Below are 15,900 nucleotides of genomic sequence, written 5' to 3' on the forward strand. Positions count from 1 at the left end.
GAGGTATGTGTTGCAAGTTTATTAATCTTTTATTTACTTACATAGACATATTTAAATTAATTTATATTACATGAATCATGATTGGTGCAAAATCATTATGTAAACAAGAATTGACTGAACTAGTTCTCTCCAGAGCATCCTTTTTAAAAACCTTAAGCTGTTACATTCTTGCAGCCAGATAAACATCTTTAATCAAAAACATCAGATAATTACTCTTGTGCACATCAGTCTAATTGGCAAATAGTTACTGTAGCACCTACTCTTGCCCAGAATCTGAATCCTGGGAACAGAGGGCCAGTGAACTGCTGCTGGTGTCTGTGGATGAGGGTAGCCTGGTTTTTGGTGATGCTGTAAAAGGCCAGAATCCCTACATGCTGGTCCAGGTAGATGCCGATCCGTTTGGCCTTTGGTGCACCCAGCAGTTTTTCCTGGTTATTGTGCCAAAAGGAAAATCCGCTCCCAGACCAGTACAGACTCCAAGACAGCTCATTGTGGCCCAAACGGCTCTTGTCATCGTTACTCTTGCGTTCTATCTCTTTGTAGGAAACTCCGATGGTGACCTGCATGATGGGAGTGAGGAAAATAAATTCAGTGAGGGGCACAAACGTAAGAGTCATTTGCTAATCACTTAAAAAAAATGTAATAAAAGCATTAAGAAATTTTTATGACTTCATTCCACACTCATATGGTAGCAACTAATCACTCACAAGGTGACCAAACCCTGAAACCTGGATGAGATCAGAATTTTAAAAGTTAAAATTTTGCTATATTAAAAAAAAAGAGAGAGAGACAAAACAACAACAACAACAACAACAAAACTTTAAACTAGAAATTGAGACCATAAGATGACTAAGAATATATGTATCAAGGTCATAACTAAATTCAAAAGTAGGATCAAGTTTTCATAGATTTTTATACAATGTTACTTTTTCTTTTGCAATCAGAAGAGTCGCCCACGGTTGGTCATTAAAAGAAAACCTGTTTAATGCACAAGTGCATTAAACAGGTTTTCAGAACTGGAGGCCATGTGGATTTTTAAAAACAAAAAAACAAAAAACAAAAACCTATGTGCTGTATAAAATAAAATCAGCACACCAACAATGGATAGACAAATATGTATGTTGAACAGATTCTGTCTTTTAACGAGCGCAGCCGTGACTAATAGAAATGTCAGTAATTTTTGTATTTATAGCACTGCTGTCCTTAGGGCCTCTCCATATGCATTAGCCAATTAAAATGGAACACAAAGGGCAGTTCCCTCCATTACCAGACTGCCTGTGTAGACAAATGCTGGCTGCATGATTTAAATCCTCAAAAACATTTATATTAATTAAAATACATAAAACTAAAAATGTTTTATAGCCAAAACCTATCCTAAAAGGAATGGTAGGACATAGAATATTGATTTAAGCCTTCTTTAGTCAGACTTACTATTGTGAGACTTCTATTTTGCTTTTAGGTCTGAAGACTTTTATGGCAACAAAGTTCTTTCATAACCATCACTTAGCACTGACTGGGCAAATAAAGCATGTTAACTAATTCTACGACTCAAACAGTTGCAGTTGAAAACACACACACACACATATATATATATTTTTAATCATATCCAAGCACCTTCTGGCCAGTCCACTCCACCTCCCAGTAATAAGGGCTCCCTCCCAGCGGCTCTTTGCAGAGAACTTGTCTCCAGAACTGGAATCGATCAGGATGGTCTGGTGGGTTCAGGTTCTCAGCCCGCATCGTTGCCTTACGATTGCCATCCGAAAGCAGCACGTGGCGATACACTGTGTTGGGGTCCATGGTGGGTTCGAAACGAACTAAAGAAAGAGGATTTGTCATTTTAGCTAACACTCTGGAACAAACGAAGGCTTCGATAAAGGGGTCTGTATTCTGGAGTACAAAAGACTTACATTTTATGAGTTCATCTCGAGTTTTTGGTTCTGGATTCATAAATCCCACTGATGATACAGAAGCTGTTAAGACAGAAAAAAAAATACACCATTGTAAAAAGGAAAAGTAACATTTAACCCCAAGATACTCTAAGAGGTATCTGTGAAAGGTCAGGTGAGCAAAGCTGTCCACAGCCAGCTTTTATCTCCTACAAGACGGGGTAACTGCCTGACGTGGATATCTTCAATGATAATGTTTGTGCTTTTACCTTGACGTCGAGGAGCAGGCAAGGGTGGAGGTGGGGCTGAAGCTTCATTCACACAGAGACAGGGAGAAGCAACAAACAGAACAGTTAAACTAAAGCATATCTAAACTCTATCACAGCCAACATTAGAGAATCCTTTTTCAAGCATTACCTTGGATGTAAGCAGAACCACCAGACCTTGAAGGCAGAGGCCCTGAGGGGAAAAAAATAAAAACAAGAGTAAAATAACTCAGCGTTTTTTCAAATGCCACATTAAAGTATATTCTGTGTGTGTGTGTATGTGTGCGTGCGCATGTTTTACCTTGAGGTCGCAAAGGTGGCAAGGGTGGAGAGTCTGTTTTCATTTCATACACTACAGAAGAAAAAGGGTTTACATGTAAAAAGGTGTCCTTTCCACAATCAAAAGCTAACAGTCAAAACAAAGCTCATTTGTGCTTTTATTGGACTGGTATTTAACGTACCTGTACTTTGGGCAGGAACCTGAGCTGGTACTGGGCCTGTTGGTACTGGGCCTGTTGGTACTGGGCCTGTTGGTACTGGGCCTGCTGCTTCTGGACCACTGGTAGTCAAAGCCAAGGGGTTATTCACTGCAAAAGGAAAATTTTAACCTTTTGTTATTAAGAGAAGAGAAAAGACGAGGAGACTAGAAGAGAAGAGCTGACCTATTGTGATGATTTTTTCCAGGCTGCCTTTGCAGAGATCCTGAACTGACTCCTGCAGTTCTTTCATGACTGAGCGGACTGACGCCACCATGGTTTCTTCCTGCCCAATCACTGTGGCATCAGTCTGAACCAGCGGCTCCACGAGGAGGAAGTTCTTGAGAACAAATACCACAAATTCCACAGTCAGAGACTACAGATCTAGTTTAGCACTAAAATATGTGCACTCCGCTTCACACTCGTTACCTTCAAGAAACAGACATCGTCCTGCATGTCAGCCAGTCTGCTCAGCTCTTCACTCTTCCAGTTGAGCTGTGCAACCTGCTGCTCCAGTCTGTTGAGCTGCCCCTCAGCCTGGCTGCCTAAAGAGGCCTCGTGGGTAGAGAGGAGCTCGCTGACCTGGGTGCCTGTTAGATTCACGTTCTTGGCTAGCTCCATGAATAAATCTGTGCTCTCCTTCTCTAGAGCCTGGAGCAAGGCCTGGTAGTGTAGACAAGCAAGATGAGGACATATTGTCACCACCATTTCATCTTTTTCAAAGTAAATAAGGATGGCATGAATTAATAAGGTTTTCTACATGCCTTGTCTTGACGTGCAAAATGTGGGAGTTCCTTAATCTTCCTGTCCGTCTCCTGGAGCCTCCTCTGTACCTCTGCTTGCATCTGAACAAGCTCTTTCTATACACAAACACATGCACAATTTACATTGTGAGGCAGTAATGACCGTACTTGAGACTGTACAGGCTATTTGTGATATTGTCACATAGTTTTGCTGGGAATCAGTAAAACATCAGTAAGGCGCACTTCAGACTTGTTTTTCAAGTACTTCAAGATTAGCTTAAGAAATGTTTTAGTTACACTTGGAAACTGCATTTGTAGTGGTGTATTTCTTTTACCCGCATTTTACTTTCATTTTAAAAGTGTTTAGAGACCAAAAACAAACAAACAAACAAACAAACAAACAAGTGAAAATATCACCTTAAATAATCACTTCCAATTACACACCTGTCTTTCTTTTCTCTCGTCTCTCGGTTTGACAACACGGTGTCCCCTGTGTCCATGCTGGCAACACACCTCACACACACACTCCCTGTCGTCATGGCAAAACAGGTCCAGGGGTCGGCCGTGTTGGTGGCAGGGTTTGGGTTCCACAGACGGAAGCTGTGGGTACACGCTGCCCTTTCGTTGCATTGTATCTGGCTGGACCTCCAAGTAGACCGGCATGGATGGTGGGCCAGGGGAAGGAGCTGTGAAGGAGTGCTGCTTCAGGCTGTTGGTCCTCAGCTTCTCCATAGCCTCTGCTAGCAGGGTGCTCTTGGCCAGCGAGGGCCGAGGGTTAAACACCTGCCTACACTGGGGGCAGCTGTACTGACCTTTGCTGCCCCCTTTGTCCCAGTGGCTCTGAATACAAGCCAAGCAGTATGAGTGTCCGCAGGGTAGAGTGGCCGGATCCTTCAGGGTTTCCAGACATACTGGACAGGCAAAGCTTTCCTCTTCAGTCCAACCTGAGGCCATGGTCGCTTTGTATGGATCACAAAGTTCTCTGTGTGAAGTTACAGACCTGATACTACAGCAAGCAGGTCAGAGAAATTAAAGCAATGACGCCCAACAAATGACGAGGCTAAAATGCCAGTTCATATGAATCACCTGCTGCTTAAAACATGAAGAAACGGCTCAGGGTGGGGCTGGTTAAACAGGTGGAGTGAGGAGTCTATCAATCTGACATCATGGGTTTCAACAGTTTGTTGGAGCCTCCTAATGGAAAAATGAATTTTGCTGTTGATTTTTGCTACTCAAACGAATTAATTAGGTTTAATCATCCTGTCACATTTATTCTTGCCAGGCAGTCTGCCCATATACAAAAAACTGTAAAGAGCGCCTGTTTTAGTCTCCTCTGTAAAGGAAGCGGGCCTACACAGTCCAAACGAGAAGGACTGGTTTTAAAAACCTGTTACATACACTGACATCATTTGGTGCTTTCCTCGTGATTTAATCACTAAATAACGTAAACGTCGTGTCTTAAAACCAAACCTCGGGAGGGGACAAAGAAAGCACAACAGGCTAAGCTTGAATGTTGTGCGTTTGTTTGGCGTCATCACGACGTAGTGAGGGCAACACTGACGCAAGTGAAGCTAGCCGGCGCCATATTGACTGCCGGCAGCCGCCTAGCAGCTGCTGATTCAACTTTCAAGGTGAGCCTTTTCTGTGTTAAAATGACGTTTTACTGTCATACTTGGCACCTTTGTGTGTTTTCTGACATACCGTGAAACACGTTGGGGCTTTGTCATAAGCCAAATCTGAGTGTTAGCTTTGGGGTATGAGCTACTTCAGCTATTTGGTTTTTGTTTTGATCGCTCGGTCAGTTAGCCTGCGTGCGCTCCTTACTCGTTTTGAAGACACTGAAGATTTTCTCGCCTAAAAAGCCTTCTTTGTATGGGTTTAGTTGGCGATGAGGAAGTCTGAACATTGACAATGTCATATTTTATATATATATCGTCATCACTGCTAACAAATGAATACAGCTAGCTACAGCTAACAACCAAAGTTTGGGAGAAACTTGAACCAAACGTGAACTCCGTATTTGAAGCTAATATGAAATACGTTTCTGTGTCTTAACAGCTTTGAACAGCAGTTAAACGTAACACCGAGATATGACAGTGAGAGCACAGTGACCAGTATTACTGTAGGTAGGTTTGGGTGAGCCTCTGACCTCGGTTAAGCCAGGGTATCTTCAGCCCTGTTTACCTATGTTATCTAATCGCTCACCTCCCCTGCTGGCAGAGACGAGCAGATTTTGGTTCATCTTTCACCTCTTTCAAGTTGGTTTAACTAGCTGATGAACACAACTAATTGACTAATACATTTACGATAATATCTGTAGGTTTTGTTTCCTTTTATAGGATGTTGCCAAGTTCTCGGATTCTGACTTGGTCTTGCCCCAAAAGATCATTACAGCTGTTAAGAGACTCTCATCTCTGTGGTTTTTCCGAGATCACATGTGCTGGATGGCAGGAAGCAAGTCACGAGAAAGGAAGGAGACACCCAGAAATAAGTGGAACAGGCACCCACAAGGATGGACCATCCACAGAGACTGTTTATAGTTCAGCACCAGTATCTTCTTGTAGCTTCAATTATAAGCTGAGACAGACACGGTTTGAAAACCTTCTATCCAAAGCCATTTTATTAAACCACCACCATTCTGCCTCTACAAAAACCAAACAAGTGTGTGATCCTGTGCGCACTTACTGGAACTGTTTAGTCAAAATAACCTGCCTTCAGTGCTGGAGAAGACCTTGGGACTTTCGCCTGCCTTCTTTTAGCCACACCAGGAAGACTCAGTGTAGCCTTCTTCAAAGCCATTTAACTCATGGACAGGACTTTGTTAGACCTCTCAGCTTGTCAGCACATATTCCCTGGACTTTAGAAAACAAGCACAATAAACCACAACTCCCTAGCCTCAGTTTCCACCAAACCATAGCTACTCATCAGGCTGCCACGTGCGTGTCGGACACCTGGAGAGATTGCTTATCCCTTGGGAATGAAAACAGATGTCGACAGCACTTGGGGCCTAACTTGAAGCTCTACAAGTTGCAAAAGGGGAGAAAAGAAGGAAATCAGAGATGGGCATCCGTCCTGGTCTCCCTCTGCTCTCTTGATGGGGAGCCTGCATTTCTCTTCACCCTGCGGTCCAGCACTCTAAAAGGCAGGCACAAAGGAGATGTCAGGTTAGTGGTAGATTAGAAGCAGGCTATGTCTTAAATCTTACTTATTGGAGTACTTTATGTGTCCTGCCTCTTTTTTTTTCTTTTTTTTTTTGTCCAGCTTTGCTGGAGGAAAGAGCGATCCTTCAGACAGTGATGTGGTGGCCACAGCATTGCGGGAAGCGAGGGAGGAGCTGGGTGTAAATGTGGGAATAGAAAAGGTTTGGGGTGTCCTGAAGCCACTAAGAGATGCGGTGAGTGGAGCTATGCATTTCTACTAGAAATCTCAAGTAGAAATGCATATTAAAAAATAATTGACAAAATCATACCATATTTATATTACCCTAAATAAGCACTTAGAGTCACTGTTCTTTTTGTAAATTCATTGTTTGGTTGATAAATAATGGTGAAAAATGATTATGTGACATTGTAAGAGCTCTGTGTTGATTATTTGGTCTGACCATCTGCCCAAAATACCCAGAGATTCCTTATACAAGTAGATAAAATAGAAATGAGCAGGAATTTCAGTAAAAACCTTCAAAAACATCGAATATCTGAGGTAAATTTGAATTAAAAATCTGTTCATGTGTTTCGATCCAGTCGGGGATGGTTATTGCTCCTGTGCTGGCTAACCTCGGTCCTCTAGAGAAGCTGAACTTCAAACCAAACCCCGGGGAGGTACGATCATCTGCCATTTTCTGTCTGTTTGAAAAGAACAGGGTGAGACTAGAGTTGACTAGTCTCATGTTATTCTTGACCCTAATATATAGTACTGTGCAGAAGTCTTGAGCAACTCCTCATTGCTTTATATTTTGCTTCCAAGGAGCTGGACAATTTTTAAAAATATAATTACTCAAGCTGAATCGAATAAAAATGCCAAAAGTTTGAGAGTCTGTTTCCCGCTTCCAGGTGGATGAGATCTTCACCCTGTCCTTGTCTCACTTGTGTAACCCCCAAAACCGAGGCTACACACACTTCCGCACCGGTGACAAATATGGATACACTCTTCCGGTGTTTAGGAATGGCAAACATCGAGTGTGGGGCCTGACTGCTGTTGCCCTAGACCATACCCTGAAACTCATTGTCCCTCCATAATAGCGCACAACAACTGAACTCAACAACTGAAGGATTATTCTGACAAATATAAGCTTTGCACCAAGTGAATCTGAGCAAATCCAAAATAGTTTAATACAGCCGCTTTTGTTTTGGAAGGTAAATTCCTCTCTTGAATTTATTAGAGTGAGGAAGAAGCTCTTTCTGCTAGTGCACTTTCTGAGCCTTAAATTTGTATGATTGTTTAAAAATGAAAAGCAGGTGTTGGAAGCTTTTCTAAGGAAGAACGTGAACCTGGTGGGTCAACGTTATAATTTTACACCGAGTGATTCTTATTCAAACTCTTTACGTTTTTAGGCAAGTCTTGAAATTTTAATTATTTCTGTAATAAAAGTTACCACCTGGGTTGAAATAAAATCAGTGAGTTGCTTTCTCAGATCAATTATGTCACATGACTGAATTGTTAAATGTTTGTCAGGGCAGCAAAGTACCACTGTGACAGCCTGTTTCCTGTGTTAGCTAACATTAGATCAACTGAAGTAATCCGAGTATTTAGGAGTGATGTGGTGTGTTGAAGAACAATGCAATAAACTTTGTTTTAAACATATTTTCTCTGCATGGTTTATTTAATTTACAAGATTGACATCAAAGCATTAAATAAATACGGCAATTTACAGTAAAACAGTCTGATTCCCGTCGGAGATCGAAAGCTTTCATTTTACTTAGCTGTCTACTTCAAAACTGCATGTGGTCTCATATATACTGAGCACATGTATTACAAACTGTGTTTAAAACTGTAAACCTTTGTTTTCACTAAGGTAAGTAAGGTCCTTGAACGTTCGGGTATTTCCTGCATGGGCCTGATATGATCTCAAAGGTAATTGGACTGTCCCAGCTTCAAGGCAGTGAGCACTCCAAGGGGTCCTGTGAGTCTGGGAGAAGGTGGCAGTTGAAGGGCCAGCTGAAGGAAAAGAGATCCAGGGCTTGGCTGCATTGCTGCTCGGCGGAGGAGCAGACTGAGCGGCAGGGTTGGAGGACGCCGCCCTGAGGACTACACTGGGGCAGAAACATCCCACAAACCAGCCTCTGCAGAGGCTCAAAGCACGCCAGCTCCATCAGCACCTGGATGACAAAAGGAGGGGAGGGAGGATGGTTTGATGCCTGGTTTGATACAGTTGCCAGCTACAGCTCCAGATGTCTGATGAAGCTTTTTGATGTGACTTTTACCCGATACTGTCCCAGGAGGGTGGCAGCTTCTCTCTGGTCAGCAATGGACAGCCAGATGTTGGGGAATGAGGTGAAGTTGTAGCTGAGGCCCCGACACATCTCTACTTCAATGTGCTCACAAGACGAGGCTACTTTCATGAGAGGAAATTATTCATTCAAAGAAACACTTATAAAATAGAAACCACAAAACCATGTTGACATAGAGGTGAAAAGTGGTAACATTTCTATTTGGCGGTTTTCCCAGAATATGAAGCCATCGGCAATTCCTGTTATTTCAACACTTAAGTTTCTTCCTGCTGCTTTTCATTGGCAGTGAAAACAAAAACTGGCTGTGATTGAGGTCAGAGATAAACCAGACTCACTAAAGGGAGGATAGGTGGAGTTGCCACAGCCCTGTTCATCCGCACCATCGGGGCAGTCATTCCAGCCGTCACACAGCCACTGCTGCTGAACACACTCCCCTGTGCTGCAGGCGAACTGCCTGGGGCTGCATGTCCCTTTAAAAATAAAAAGGATGTAGAAGAGGTTTATAGAAATCTAATGCAAAAAAATATTGTAATATTAAAGCATGAAAACTCACTGCCCAGCACGGACACAGCCTGGTATGTTGCATTGAAGCCGCTGTCGGCCACTCCCTCATCAGCCACAAACACCACTGTCATGTGAGGGCCAGAGGAGGTCAGCTCTGGGGGGAAGGTGGTACCACAAAACCTGGCACAAAGGGAGAAGAGACACAAAAGGTACTCCAGAAAACTGGTTGTTTAACTTGCACGAAGGTAAGTGTGTTTGTCCTTAGTTACCCTCAGAATAAAAGGCTGTGGCACTTCTCACCTTCCGAGGACTCTTCCAGCTCCGGTGCTGACGCTGTCATGCACCTCCACATAGTCAAACTCGCACACATCCTGAGTCTCCAGGCTGAAGTTTCTGAAGCTCAGCGTGATCACGTGACCCTCCTCAACAGATATACGCCATATACACAACTGGAAAACATCAGATTAGTGGAGAAAACTGCGTGGTGTGGTGTGGCTGTCGGACTGAGAATGCGTTATGCATGTGGAAGTACTTCTGAATCTTTATAATGTTGTGTTTTCAATTACTATTAGGATTATTTTTCAGTTTGAATGGTTTAGAATGTAACCTGCTGGTGAGGGTAAGGCCCGGGGTGGTTTGGACTTGCCAGGTAACCATACGGCCCAATCTTCTGCCCACCGCATTCTGTGAAAAAGAAAGGCATCTCTTCAGTGGCTCCCTGTTAATCTCAGAATTGAAGTAAATCCTTCTCCACATATACAAGGTCTTGAATAATCAGGCCCCATGTTTTCTTCAAGACCTCATAGTTCCATATCAACTCAATAGGGCACTTTGCTCTCAGACTGCTGGTTTACTTGTGGTTCCTAGGGTATTTAAAAAGCAGAGAAGGAGGCAGAGCCTTCAGCTTTCAGGCTTCTCTTCAATGGACCAGCTGCCAGTTTGGATTTGGGAGACAGACACCCTCTCTACTTTTAAGATTAGGCTTATCACTTTCCTTTTTGTTAAATCTTATAGTTAGGGATTGATCAGGTGACCCTGGATCCCCCCTTAGCTACACTGCAATAGACTAGGCTAACTGCTGGGGGATTCTTATGATGCAGATGATGGCCGCCCCTCCCTGATTGTGGTTCCGCTGGAAGTTTCTTCCTGTTAAAAGGGAGTTTTTCCTTCCAACTGTTATCAAGTGTTTGCTCGTAGGGGTTCATCTGATTGTTGGGATTTTCTCTGTTATTGCAGGGTCTTCATCTTCCAATATAAAGCACCTTGAGGTGACAGTTGTGATCCGATGTTATATAAATAAAAGTGAGTTCAATTGTGACCTTTGACCTTTCCTGTTTCTGTTTCAGTTCCATCTGTGGACTCTCACCCTTGTGCTTGTGGCTGCAGTTTGCCTCGTCCATCTGGTCGTGGCAGTTTGGATGACCGTCGCACACAGACACAGGCAGCAGGCAGCGGCCGCCGTCGCACATGAACTCTTCTCTGGAGCAGCTTTCTGAGAAAACACAATGTGCTAACTTGAACATGGTTGCAAAACATATACAAGAGTGAACGCATGTGCTCCCAGATGCAGGCTACTGACTGTGTCCGGGGAGTACGGCCCTGTACTGGGCAGTGAAGCCGTTGCCTGCGATGCTGCCATCAGAGTGGAAGGTGACCCACACCGTACTGCTGTTTGTGTTGACCGTCGGTGGCGCTACGTTACCACAGAACCTGCAAGGGAGACATTTCTTTTTGATTAGTCTCATTCTTGTTCAGCTTTGGATTGAACTTTGTGCCTGAGCCATGCAGCTCTAAATTCTTAAAAGGATTTGTAAGCAGGAAATGTGTTACGTAGTTAGAGGAATTTAGTGAATCACATTACAACACTGTCCAGGAATGTGAGCAAAAAGGTCAACGTGTTGATATGTACAAAATTTCCAAAAACCCTTCAGTACCTGGAAGCGCTTTCCAATGATGCACAGGCTTTTGGCGCCATCTATCAGCAGTTTAGTGAAACAGCATAATGCTCCTACTCTGATCGTGTATAAAAATGTTGCTTGTGGAAATATGGAGGTGTGAATGATGTTCATAAGAAGGTATGTTTCATGATCGCTGACCTGGTGACCACAGAAGTCTGCTCGATCTGCTCCCGCACCTCCACCCAGTCAAACAGGCAAGGAGAGGGTCCCTCCACGGTCAAAGAGGAGACATGAATCTGGACCAGGTAGGGGGGCGGGACCTGAATCACCCACACACACAGCGAGTTTGGGGGGTAGGACGCAGGGTGATTCGGAGAGCTGAAACTTCCTTCAGTGTCAGTCAAAACACCTCCACATCCTGAGAGGCAGAGAGAGAGAGACCTTGTGTCTTAGGTCAACAAAAAGTATTTCGGGTAGAGAGGCCAGACCTACTTGGTTCAGATGGAGGGATTCTGGCAGGTTGTGGTGCAGCTGTACTGTCCTCTTTACTTCTACTGATAGGGACTGTAGGTAAAGCTTGGGACTGTCCATCTCCTGCATGCTGTAGGCCTGAAGTGGCAGTGGTCAGCACCTGATCCTCCACTGCCTGGTTCTTTATCTCTAAATAAGGAAGCAAATACATCTGGGCCAGAAGATTTTTATGATGTGCAGTGAGAGCTAGTCATGCTGAGAAACCTTTAAACTCCAGTATCTGTGCGTTCATGGTGTACTTTGAGATTTTAGCATGGATCCTGGGTTTATGAAATCACTCAATCCTTTTAATCAGTTTGAGATTGTGGTAATGAAGCAGTTGATGTGCAGCAGTGACTCACGTGTGAGAATGAGGACCAGCATCAGTCCTAGGGCTGCTAATAGGAGCAGGACAGCAGCAGAGACCACTACCACCCCCCAACCGCAGCCCGGAGCACGCACACGCATCACACACACACCGAAAAATCCCCAGACTAGGCCTGAAAGAAATGCATAGAACATATGTAATCTCTTTTTTTCCACTTTGTTTTCTTCTTTTTTGTTTTTCAAGAACTGTATTCTGGGAAATGCATTCATTTGGAAATAAGGACATCACTGAAAACTTCCAAACTCACCACGTCTATTTAAAGTTGACATAACCCTGATGACATCACTATGATATGTTTATGGGATTTGTTTCCCTTGAGAATAGCTAAAGAAGGCATCAACTGTACACTTTTTACAACTTGAGTACAATTATCATGAGGCCACATTTACCTATATTTCAACAGAACTGAGCTTAAGTGATAAAATGATGCCGTTAGGGTAGAGGCACAAGAAGCAGCAAGCTGATTGGCTGACTCACTTGCTCCTGGCGGTTTGATTGGCTCAGGAGTAGAAGAGGATGTCCTGAATCCCTCCACCCTCTCCTCCTTCTCCCCCTCCAGCTCAAAAGCGGGATTGCAAAAGACATTCTGCGGATGTAAAAATCAAAGATTCACACAAGTGCTGGTTTTAAAAACAGCTTTTTTAAACTCTTCCTCTGCTTTCAAATAAAAAGCAACGAAACACACCTTCAGTTATTAGAAGACACACACATCTTATGGTTCCATTTCACTGCTGGTCGGGTTACATATAACATTTCATATGACACTGACCCATCATTACCTTCAGATCTGGTTAGTCAGATATCTGACTCCTTTGTGGTTAAATGTCCAGGTATGTTAACCAGCTAGTTACTGTGGAAGCTTGTTTTTGCTACAGAAAAAAAGGATATTATTCTAACTGCATCACTGAAAAATTTCAAAATTATTTTCTCAGAAGCTTGTGTTAATGAGTTGAAAGTTTGAGATATAAAAATTTGTTTTTCAGTAGTGTAAACAGCGTCTATATATTATTGATTGTGTCTGATGTTTGCGTGGGAACCCTGCTCTTTGTTATTGCTATAAAGTTAGCGACTTGCTAAAAAAAAAAAAAAAAGCAGCAATGAGAAAAAGTTACATAAACTAAACTATGACCGGGTAAGAACTTCTTTGTGAGATCACCAGTGTGCTTAGACACTTTTCTCTGCTGTTTTGTAAAAATTCAAAAAAGCAAACAAATCGTTATAGTATCATAAGAAATGTCCAGGAAAGAGCCAGAGTTTGCAAAGCCACACAGTGGGCATAGATATATTTGCAGTATACTCAAACAGCAAAAGTTTGTTTTCTAGACTACAAACACATGTTTCAAAGCAGAGGCAGAATGTGCAGGACAATAACTGCCAACATGGTCTCTTAAGCCTATTTGCGGGTCACTTAATGTGCAGACATTTTACACTGGACTACCTTTCTATTCTTGTTTCAACAATATTACCCAGTCTTCATCATCTGAAGTGAAACCCTTAACAGATTAATCTCCACAACAGCTGAATGGCTTTACTCTAAAGGCTGACAGCTGTGGAAAACAAGCTCGACAGCTGCCTTGAGCTGGGATTGTTTTCTCAAACCAAACTCCTTAAGCTCTTAAAACTAGATTTTGATATAAGGCCTTTCCACAAATTACTAAAGTCCAAGTGATGCTGACTAAAGCTCAGGATCTGAGCCTTTAGAACATTTGCCCATTTTGGTAATCCAACTACAACCAGGAAAATTGGCACCGTAGCTCCATAACATATCCAGTTAAAATCCAAAAACATGGGGAGTCAAAATCAACATATCCTACTCACCTTATAAATGTCTGAGGAGTCAGGGTATACAGCGACTTGGCTGAGTTCAGACATCTTTACTCTCTCAGTGTGCTCCTCTTCTTAAAGGCTCCAATGTTGTTCTGAAACCATTTGGGATATGATCCTGAAGATATCCTTTTATCCGTGAGGGAATTTTAAAGATGTTCCCCTGAGTTTTCTTGTCATTGTTCACTTTTTTGCCCTGACTGCAAACCTCCCCATGAGCTGTGAAAGCCTACAGCGCTCAATCCCCCAGCACAGCACAGTCCTTTGTTTAGACCCCATCAAAAATGGGGCCTAAACACTGCTAGAAATGAGAGAAAAGTACAATCAAATTCCGATCTTCAGCAGTAGAGATGATTGCGGTTGCTGTCTGTCTAGTTTATCGCAGTAATTATTATTATTTTCTTTTACGTGTGTTTGTGTGCCTGGTTAAAAAGGTTTTAGAAACTTGCTCACATTGCTGAGCAAATCCTTGTCAGGTGAGAGGACTGAGCCCTGGAGGAGGCGGGAAGAAGGGCAGGGAATGCCAAAGATGGGGTTGGGGTGGAGGTGCGGGGGTCCCTGTTAAATCTCGGTAATCCCCTTAATGATGGTTTAAGCTCCTAAAATGTTTCACTGAAATGTGCACCTGCGCACAGCCGAGTGAGCAAACACAAACACACGAGAACGCTGCTGCAGAGACAGAGCAGTCTCAGTCATCGAACAGGGATTCTGGGTAAGATGGCGCCATAGCAACGACGGCAGCGTTCAGTGTGGAGAAGCAGGAGTGACATCTGATTGTGAGATCTGAAACTGTGTGTTGTGCCAAAAACGGATCACCTGAAAAGAAGTGATTTATGATATTTGTGTTTTTTTAAAGGTCTAATCTCTTTCTTTTTTATAATTAAAACATTTTAAAAAATAATGCAAAAAAATAGGTTTTAGTTTAATTATTTTTTTTAAATTGTGCTTTTTATGGACCTTCTGTGTTTTAAATATATATTTTTATTTTTTGGATCAATTATTATTATTATTATTATTATTATTATTAATTCATGTTTGTGTTTTATTATTTTATTTTATTTATTTTTCTGTAATTTTATTCTGTCCTTAATGTTTGGTCAGCATTTACTGTTTCAAAGTGCTTTATAAATAAAGTTGGCTTGGCTAAATAGACTGCAGTGAACATGATGTATGGAGGAGTTATACTGTAAATAAAATGACCTGTTTTGAAAGTATCTTTATGACTCTGCATTGTTTTACATACATTATAATGAATCCAGTCCTTTTTGGTCCCTTAAAGCGTGTTTATAGAATTGTTATGATAGGGGCGATCGTGCCTCAAGAGTTAGGCGTTCGTCTTGTAATCGGAAGGTTGCCGGTTCGAGCCCTGGCTCCGACAGTCTCGGTCGTTGTGTCCTTAGGCAAGACACTTCACCCGTTGCCAACTGGTGGTGGTCAGAGGGCCCGGTGGTGCCAGTGTCCGGCAGCCTCGCCTCTGTCAGTGCGCCCCAGGGCAGCTGTGGCTATAACGTAGCTTGCCATCACCAGTGTGTGGATGATTGTGTATAGTGTAAAGCGCTTTGGGGTCCTTAGGACCTTAGAAGCGCTTTACAAATACAGACCATTTACCATATTTGTTCTAATCCCTTCTGCCCTCTTGGTCAGATCTGTTTTGAAACAGACATTTTTATTGTCTGCGAGTCTTTTTTAACCACATAAATAAAGGAAATATAAAAAATTTTTTTCCAAAAAACTGATTGCAGCTTCTATCTTGTGATAGGAATGCTCTTTCTGGTCAAAATGACTCAATATCGTTCATGAGAGATATGTTTGACAGATTATAAACCAACAAGTCAATTATTTTTTAACAGTTTAAATTCCCTGACACAGTGATCGGTTTGGTGTCTGGTTTGTGTTCACTAAGTATTTCAAATGTGTCACTGAACAGAACAAGACCTCAGACAATCCTGATGAAA

At 42.6% G+C, this 15,900-nt stretch overlaps 3 protein-coding genes across 7 annotated transcripts; 1 reads left to right on the plus strand and 2 right to left on the minus strand.

The window, feature by feature from the left end:
* Nucleotides 1-65: 65 nt before the first annotated feature.
* Nucleotides 66-4,482, minus strand: ftr86 (finTRIM family, member 86). Its single transcript, XM_085184150.1, has 11 exons — nt 3,819-4,482; nt 3,396-3,491; nt 3,061-3,294; nt 2,818-2,971; nt 2,617-2,742; nt 2,457-2,507; nt 2,307-2,348; nt 2,159-2,200; nt 1,911-1,973; nt 1,615-1,817; nt 66-560 (listed from the first exon to the last, which is right to left on the minus strand). Exons 1-11 carry the CDS (start codon nt 4,326-4,328, stop codon nt 225-227), a joined length of 1,857 nt encoding a protein of 618 aa, XP_085040276.1. The 5' UTR covers nt 4,329-4,482; the 3' UTR covers nt 66-224.
* A 415-nt stretch (nt 4,483-4,897) lies between these two features.
* nudt8 (nudix hydrolase 8) lies at nt 4,898-8,172 on the plus strand. Of its 3 annotated transcripts, XM_085184157.1 has the most exons (6): nt 4,904-5,005; nt 5,433-5,500; nt 5,714-6,538; nt 6,636-6,768; nt 7,115-7,192; nt 7,424-8,172. In XM_085184157.1, exons 3-6 carry the CDS (start codon nt 5,715-5,717, stop codon nt 7,607-7,609), a joined length of 1,221 nt encoding a protein of 406 aa, XP_085040283.1. In that variant the 5' UTR covers nt 4,904-5,005; nt 5,433-5,500; nt 5,714; the 3' UTR covers nt 7,610-8,172. The 3 variants fall into 3 exon arrangements, with proteins under 3 accessions (XP_085040281.1, XP_085040283.1, XP_085040282.1); XM_085184155.1 differs by lacking the exon at nt 5,433-5,500 and having other exon boundaries at nt 4,898-5,005; XM_085184156.1 differs by having other exon boundaries at nt 5,433-6,538.
* Nucleotides 5,856-15,686, minus strand: mfrp (membrane frizzled-related protein). Of its 3 annotated transcripts, none has more exons than XM_085184152.1 (13): nt 13,940-15,684; nt 12,599-12,707; nt 12,096-12,233; nt 11,716-11,883; nt 11,422-11,641; nt 10,905-11,035; nt 10,692-10,817; nt 9,933-10,009; nt 9,626-9,774; nt 9,375-9,505; nt 9,157-9,291; nt 8,795-8,925; nt 5,856-8,689 (listed from the first exon to the last, which is right to left on the minus strand). In XM_085184152.1, the coding sequence occupies exons 1-13, from the start codon at nt 13,991-13,993 to the stop codon at nt 8,465-8,467; spliced, it is 1,794 nt and encodes a 597-aa protein (XP_085040278.1). In that variant the 5' UTR covers nt 13,994-15,684; the 3' UTR covers nt 5,856-8,464. The 3 variants fall into 3 exon arrangements, with proteins under 3 accessions (XP_085040278.1, XP_085040279.1, XP_085040280.1); XM_085184153.1 differs by having other exon boundaries at nt 8,795-8,922; nt 13,940-15,683; XM_085184154.1 differs by having other exon boundaries at nt 8,592-8,925; nt 13,940-15,686.
* Nucleotides 15,687-15,900: the final 214 nt, after the last annotated feature.

This window comes from Neolamprologus multifasciatus, chromosome 14 (genome assembly GCF_963576455.1).
Source record: "Neolamprologus multifasciatus chromosome 14, fNeoMul1.2, whole genome shotgun sequence".
NCBI classification, from domain to species: Eukaryota; Metazoa; Chordata; class Actinopteri; order Cichliformes; family Cichlidae; genus Neolamprologus; species Neolamprologus multifasciatus.